The sequence below is a fragment of the Quercus suber genome, unplaced genomic scaffold (assembly GCF_002906115.3).
Source record: "Quercus suber isolate HL8 unplaced genomic scaffold, Cork oak 2.0 scaffold_890, whole genome shotgun sequence".
Taxonomy (NCBI): Eukaryota; Viridiplantae; Streptophyta; class Magnoliopsida; order Fagales; family Fagaceae; genus Quercus; species Quercus suber.
Genome location: NW_027070316.1, coordinates 218450 through 226212, shown reverse-complemented (window position 1 = coordinate 226212; position 7763 = coordinate 218450). Strand labels below are relative to the sequence as shown.

General features: G+C 32.6%; 1 protein-coding gene across 1 annotated transcript; it reads left to right on the top strand.

The window, feature by feature from the left end:
• Positions 1–794: 794 nt before the first annotated feature.
• LOC112000311 (uncharacterized) lies at positions 795–5187 on the top strand (the record flags this gene model as incomplete). The annotated part of the gene is given in 5 exon segments (XM_065768124.1): positions 795–932; positions 1663–1710; positions 2246–2360; positions 4525–4625; positions 4782–5187. Coding segments are annotated over 5 exon segments (489 nt in total), but the record flags the coding sequence as incomplete, so codon positions are not given.
• Between the last annotated feature and the right edge of the window lie 2576 nt (positions 5188–7763).

Below are 7763 nucleotides of genomic sequence, written 5' to 3'. Positions count from 1 at the left end.
AAGGCTTATTGGTTGTGGAGTTTGGTTTTTAGATCTTTTGGGATTTCATGGGTCTTGCTAAGGTCGGTTGTAGATACTCTTTTTGGTAGGAGGAATTGGTTTGGAAAGCACTCTTCTAGCATTTGGAATTTAGTTCCGTTGTGCTTAATGTGGTGTATTTGGAGAGAGCGAAATTGGTAGACGTTTGAGGACATGGAAATCTCCAACGACTAGCTGCTTGCTTCTTTCAGTGGCTCCCTTTTTGACTGGTCTAGGGCTAGGGGACTCACCTCTGGTGATAGAGCCCTATGTTCTTTAGTTATCTCCTTTGTAATTAGTATTTTCTTTGTTTTTTCTATTCTCTTCTGTAATCTTTGATTTGCCTTTTTCCTTTTTGCATGAGGCAGGTTTTTGAATTTACATCTTTATTACTTATAAAAAAAAAAGAAAAAAAAAGAAAAGATTTTTGCTATATCCATGCTTAAAATCCTGTAATTTATTATAAACTGGTACCCATCTGAAAAAAAGGGTAGACCAAAAACAGAAAGGCAAAGAAAAGAAAGAGAAATGGGGAAGAGAGATGAAAAAGAAAAAAAAAAAGAAACTGAGATCTAACATGTAGAATTGTATTATCTCATTGAATTTTGGTTGTAGAGTGGAGAATAGGATATAACATTTATCCCCAGCATTATGACCTAAAATGCTTATGACTTGTGTAACAAGAAATCCTATTTTTAGAATTTTGAGCAAATCTTGACTTGTCACATTCTAGGCTTCTTCTATAATTCTGAAATATTCTTAAATAGCAAACACAGGCTGCACTGCATGCTCTTGGAAACATAGCAGGAGAATCAAGACCAGAAAATAAAATTTTACTTAATGGAGATGCAGAAGAAAGCTTGCGACGCTTAATGTATATAACAGCATCTAAGAGTTCGAAGCTGACACCATCTGTAAGTATTTTCTTTTTAATATTCTTTTCATATCTTCTGTTCATATCATTTCAATCATTGGTGTGTGTGTATATATATAATTTTTACTCGAACAACATTGGGTGATATTGATAAACTAGCACTTGTTCCAAAAGCTTAAATTTTTAGAAGCGATGAATTTAATCATTGAATTATTATTCTAACACTCCCCTTATGATGGTCTCAAAATCTCCCTTAGTAAGTGGGGCTCAACAAGGAAAGCATTTTAGTCTTTAAATGTAAGGTAGAATGGAGACAGGGTTTGAACTTAGTACCACTTGTTCTTATATCATGATAAACTCTCATTTGTGCCAGAAGCCTAAAATCTTAGGAGAGTGTGATTATAATCATTTGACTATTATTCTAACAGATATCATTCCTTCGATAATGAGGGAAAAGTCAAGGAAAAAAATTCACTTAGATATCCCTCCTTCAATTATGAGGGAATGGTCAGGGAAAAAAAAAGTTCACACTTCCATTGAAGTATACCGAGTAAAAGCTTGTCACAGTCAACCTTTGTAGTTAAGGGTCCTGAGGTTTGTGTTTCAATCCTGTTGCATGAATTCAACTGTACTTTTCCCCTTACGCACTCACTTTGATTGCACTTCTTCAGATTTTTGTTTGGGAACATGGTCATTTGGATTCCTTTTCATCACTTGCCTGATTTTTAAAATGTACACAAGTCTTACCAATTTGTTGGTTCTATTGGCAGGGCCTTTTGGTTTCAGTTCTTCAACAGGATTCAGAGATTCGTTTGGCGGTGAGAATTTCATACATTTGAGCTATGGTTTTCTTCCCTTACTGTAGCTATAGATATGAAATTTTACAGGGCTGATGTACAATAAAGGTTTTCTTTCAAAGTAATTAGTTGTACTGACCCCTTCAGGTGTCAAGGTACCATTCCATAAACTATTAGTGCTACAAAACAAAAATGAATTGACCTTGTTTTTCATAAATCATTTGACTTTATTTCTGTCATTCAATCTTACCTGCTTATATGCCTGGTTGTAGTTATGTACTACTTAAGGGAAGGTTCTTTCAATTGAAATCATGATGTTGAATTTCAATGTTTTCTTCTTTCTGTTAGATCTATGGTATTTTCCCTTTTTGGACACAATCTATTTTAATATTGTGGATTTGTGGATGAGGATAGTAGGTAAACAACATCAAGTTACAACTTTTTACAAAATAATGAGATAGCCCTTAATTGAAGTACTGTGTTTTGGTGTTTGTACTTGCTAGTGACCCTTTATCAAAGAAATATGAGGTTATCTTTTGCACATAAATATTTTCAGGGTTATAGGGTGATAACTGGTATGGTGGCTCGGCTGTGGTTCCTGATGGAAATTTGCTCAAAACAAGAGATTATAAATATAGTGACTGATGCAAGTACTGAAACCACAAAAATAGGTCGATTTTCTTGCCTCTGTTTATAATCTTTCTTAAATCATCACATTGTGTGTTTATATTAACATTATCTTTGCATGCTGCTGCAATCAATTATTTCTTAACAATAACAATAACAAATATGAGTTAGATATAATTGTTTTGACATCTCAACTAGTTATTGAAATTGATAACTGACATGGTTAATTGAAAGAGACTCCATTTTTTGAAGGACAAAGTTTAACTACAAACCAGTTTGGAGGAGATTCCTCCAACTGTTAGTTGGCATCATCTTAATTAGCCAGAGAGAAGAGATTGGAGGGTTGGGAATGGAGGAGAGAGAATGGGTTGGGGGGCTGAGGCCAGAGGAGAGAAGGGGTTTTTAGTAGGGGAGAGGAGAGTAAAAGTTGTTAAGTTGCATTGGGTCCGATGGTGATAAATTGTTTTAAAAAAGTCATTTGGGATGCACATGACCAGGACACTCGTCTAATTAGGAGGATTTTCCATCTAGCAGTTTGGGGGAGATTACTCCAAATTGATTTGTAGCTAAACTTTTTCCTTTCTTGAATGAATATTAATGGTTGAAAATTTGACTATTTTCTGGACCAGTTAAGTGGAGGGTGTATTTGACTTTTGGTTGTGTAATGGCTTTTGTTTGGGCTTTGATGACAAAGGAATTTGATAGGAGGTTTGAACTCTTTCACCTTCAGATTCTGAGGTGGTTTGATCATAGAAATTTCATGTTTCATTGTGGGATGCTGCAACTGTAGCAGATTGCTTGGCTTTTTGTGAAGGCTTGATGTTTGCAAGAGAGTGAAGAGCTTGAACAGATAGATGTTCTGATGGTGGTGCTACAGTCATGGGGGGCCATGTGTGGTTCTGGATTCATCTGGACATGGAAGTAGAGTCCAACTTAATGGTAACAGTACATTTAAAAAAAAAAAAAAAAACTCAACTGGGGATTGCATGAGATGGAAAGCTATTTGGGTTAAGGCTTATTGGTGAATCTCATTTTTTGCTTGGACTGCAGCTTGGGGTAAGATTATTCACTAGTGACAATTTGAGGAAAAAAGGTTTTGCTTTTGTTGACTTGTGTGTTATGCGTTGTTGTTGTGGAGAGACAGTAGATCATTTACGGCTTTATTGTAAGAATGCTCATTAGTTGTAGCGTTTTGTCTTTATATCCTTTGGAGTTTCTTGGGTCCTATCAAGAATGGTACCAAATGTTCTTTTTGGTTGGAGGAATTGGTTGGGAAGCACTAGTCAAACATTTGGAATTTAGTTTTGTTATGCTTGATATGGTGTCTATGGGGGGAGTGTAAAAGACATACTTTTGAGGATGTGGATAGTTTTGGAGATCAGTTGCTTGCTTCTTTAGTGGTTATCTGTTTGATTGATCTCGGGCTAGGGGAGTCGCATCTAATGATTCCCTCCCTTTGTTCATTAGTTATCTTCTCTCTTGTATCTAATTTTCTGTTCTTTTCTTTTTCTTGCTTGTACTATTTGACTTCTTTGTGCTCTTCTTGCATAAAGTAGTATTTTTAATATAGACTTATCTTACTTATCAATATATATATATATATATAAATTTGATTAGTAAGTTACACATGCACTTGTGGGTTTTGAACCCAAAGTGGAGTCCAAGAATCTTAATTTCAAATTATGCATTCCTAGACTTGTTTAGGGTAGTTATGTTATGGTACTATGGTTATGTTTTGTTGGTTTTTTCAGGCTTTTCTGTTTGGTGTACCTCATTCTTTTGTCTCTTCTACCAGGATTCTTATGTTTTATGTTTTTTCTTGCATATGTTTTAGCTTTCCAACTATTAAGGCTAAAGGAAAAGAAAAAAAGAAAAAAGTAAAAGCTGTTCTATAATGGTTTGCTCAAATATGGAATTATAAGAACTATAAGTAAAACCAATAGTCTGTAACTATTTCAGTATTGAAATCCATGAGAACCGTCATTTACTTGACTTGTGTGTGCGTAGATACTTAAATCAATTGTCTTATTTCTTTTTCATTATTTGAAGTTCCTCTACACCTTATGCATTTCTTGAACTTTAGCTATTCTCAGTTATTTGATTTCTGGTTTCGTTCTGTCCTGGTGAAAAACAAAAAGGATCACTCTTATTTTAGAATCTTTGTTCAAACTATGTTTTCCAGTAATAAAATGAAGAGTATATTTTCAGGCATGGAAGCAAGATATAAATGCTGCCAATCAATCCACAAGGCTTTTGTGTCCTCAAGTAAACTCCTCAATGATCCTGCTCTCGCTGGACTAGCGGCAAAGGTTAGTTTTTTTTTTTTTTTTTTTTTTTGGGGGGGGGGGTGGGGAGTGGTGGGTTCTAGAATAACCAACCAGTTACTTTTAAAAATGCAAGAAACAGTTAAGGTTGCCAAGTCCTGTTGTTTTTTTGGGTGGTGACAATACTGTTTCCTATTGCAGTTGCAGGAAGCTGTTAGAAGGGGTCCATATCTTGCCAGAAAGCATTTTGAAGCTCAACCTGTAGTAGTGACAGCTGACAGATTTTAGATAATTCAGCTACTGTGAGCTGGTGAAGTTAACCATGTTCTTTTTAAAAATTCCTTTGCCAACCATGGTGTACACAAGAACCATGTCATTTCAGTTTGATGATGACATAAAAGTATAGGACCTTGTAAATATACTTGACCCTTCGCTGTTGGTTGTCATGTCATGGGGCTATAGTTTCTACTTGCCAAATGAAAAAGGGGCTATAGTTTCATAGAAATGCCTGCCAAACAAATTGCAAGGGTACCTTAACATGAATGTGACTGGAAGGGCCGTAAAAAGCCTTTTAATACTAATGTTTGATACACATGAACTTCTGGTATCAAGCCATGTGAGATTAAATGACTTCTTAATGCTTCACATGGCATCAAGGACTCACTGTCAGGGCCGGCTCAACGAATTTGGGAGCCCTAGGCGAAAGCTTTAAATGGGGCATTTTATTATATTTAATTATAAATTCATATATTTTTTCCAATTAAAATTTATTTTTCTTGCTTTTTGAGAAGCAAAATTACTAATTAAATTTTTGCATTCAAGTTCCGCCAACATTTTTTTTTCAATTGATAATATAGTTAATCCACTTAATCTTTCTTGTGACGTAGTTGATCTTAAATAGGATTTTATTAATTTTAATTTTGAAAAACTTCTTTCCGCGGAAGAAACTGTAATAGGTATAGTTAGTAATATTCTGAGAGCAATACATGCATTTGGAAAAGATTCTAACCTATTTATATAATTTAGTACATTAATTGGAGAGTTATCATTTATTTGCAAAACTTCTTTTAAAACTTTTTGTTCTGAATATAAATCTAAACCATCAATATCGCAATGAGTTTCATGTGTGAGAAAACATTCAAGATTAAGGCAATTTTTTTTTTCAAACTATCATCATCTAGTGATTTTAGTTTTTCAAAATTAAACAAAAAACCAAAAATATTTTCATATATTTGAAATTGTTCAAACCTACTTTTAATTGAAGAAATAGCTTGATCCACTATATATAAAAAATAATTAATTCTAAAACATTCTTCAGTGGATTATGTTGTCTCATCATTGACATTCTCATCAAATTGTTTTTTTCTACGAATTATACGTTTTTTACGAAATATAGGCTCTATTTCCATTTTGGTTGCAATTTCTTTAGATGAATTTATAGCAGATGTAAATCCATCTTCTCTATATTTTTAAAAAAAAGACATGAGACCTTTTAATTGATCTATAGCAACATCAATCTGCATGTCTTTCGATTGTAAATTTTTACTAACAGTGTTAACAGCAAATAATATGTCATATCAAATAGTCATAGCTAGCAAAAACTCAAAACTTTCAATCTCATATGTTGCTAAACAATTAGCTTCACTTTTTGTTTTGGGATCTTCACTTGTTTTTGCCAATTGTAACAAAGCATCTCTTATTTCTAGAACTTGAAATTTTATTGCTTTTACACTTTCAATTCGACTTTCCCAACGTGTTTGTGACAATGGCTTAAGAGTTAAACCTGTCACATTATCTTGTAAAATTTTCCATCGCTTTGTGGAAGAAGAAAATAGTGTGTATATACATTGTACTACTCCAAAAAAAAGATATATCTTTAGGACAAGAATTAGCCATATCACATAGGACAAGGTTGAGATTATGACAACCGCACGGTGTGTAAAATGCTTTAGGATTTATATCAAGAATTCTTTTTTGTACCCCTTGTTTTTTCCCTTTCATATTAGACCCATTATAATATCCTTGTCCACGTATATCATTAATATCAAGTTCAAGATTTTTTATTGCATTTATAATTTCATTGAAAAGACCTTTTCCAGAAGTATCATCTACGTTTAAAAATTCCACAAAATGTTCATCTATTTTTATCGGACTTATTGAAATATCTACACATCTTAGTATGAGAGTCATTTGTTCTTGATGACTTACATCGGGGGTACAATCAAGTATAATTGAAAAGTATTTTTCTTTTTTAATTTTTTTTATAATTTTACTTTTAATTTCATTTGCTAATAATTGTATCACTTCATTTTGTATATTATGTCCAAGATAATGATTATGGATTGCACCATGTTGAATACGTTGAACATGTTCTTGCATTACTGGATCAAATTCTGCAATCATTTTAATTATACTTAAAAAATTTCCGTTATTTTCTTGATAGATCTTTTCGTTATTTCCTCGGAATGCCAAATTATTTTTACCAAGATTTTTTTACCACCGCTATTATTCTTAATAATACTTTTTTCCAATGATCTTTCTCTTTCTTAATTTGTTCTTGGACATTTTTATCAATTGTTTTATTCTTCAATAATCTTAGTTCTAAATCAATCCAAGTATTCATATTAGTAATATGCTCACTATTTGTTTCGTGATTTTTAAGAATAGAACTAATATTTTTCCAATTCTTAGTTCCTCCATTAGCTAGTTGATTTGTATTAGATTTTGAATTAAACAACTTGCAACAAAAACAAAATACTTTATCTAGGTCTTTTGAATACACTAACCATTTTCTATCATGTTTCTCCCCATTTGGTAATTTTCAAATATAATGCGTAGTAGAAAAATGTCTAGAGTTCTTATCTATAGGAAAGTTTAGATCATCAACTCTTATGGGACCATTTTCTATTAACAAATCTCTTAATTTTATATCAATAGTTTTCCATTGACTTGGATCAAAAATATTTGTAGGAATATAATTAGGTTGATCATTAATATTTTCACTTTCGTCTAAATTATTTTGAGCTTCATTATCAAGAATGGTGACATTACATGTTTGAACATTATCATGACCACCTTCGTTATTATCATTTTGTTGTATATTTTCATTATCTTCTAATTCTTTTTGATGAATTTCTTGTTCATTTATGAAACCTTCACTCAAATTTTCTATAAGATTTTGTT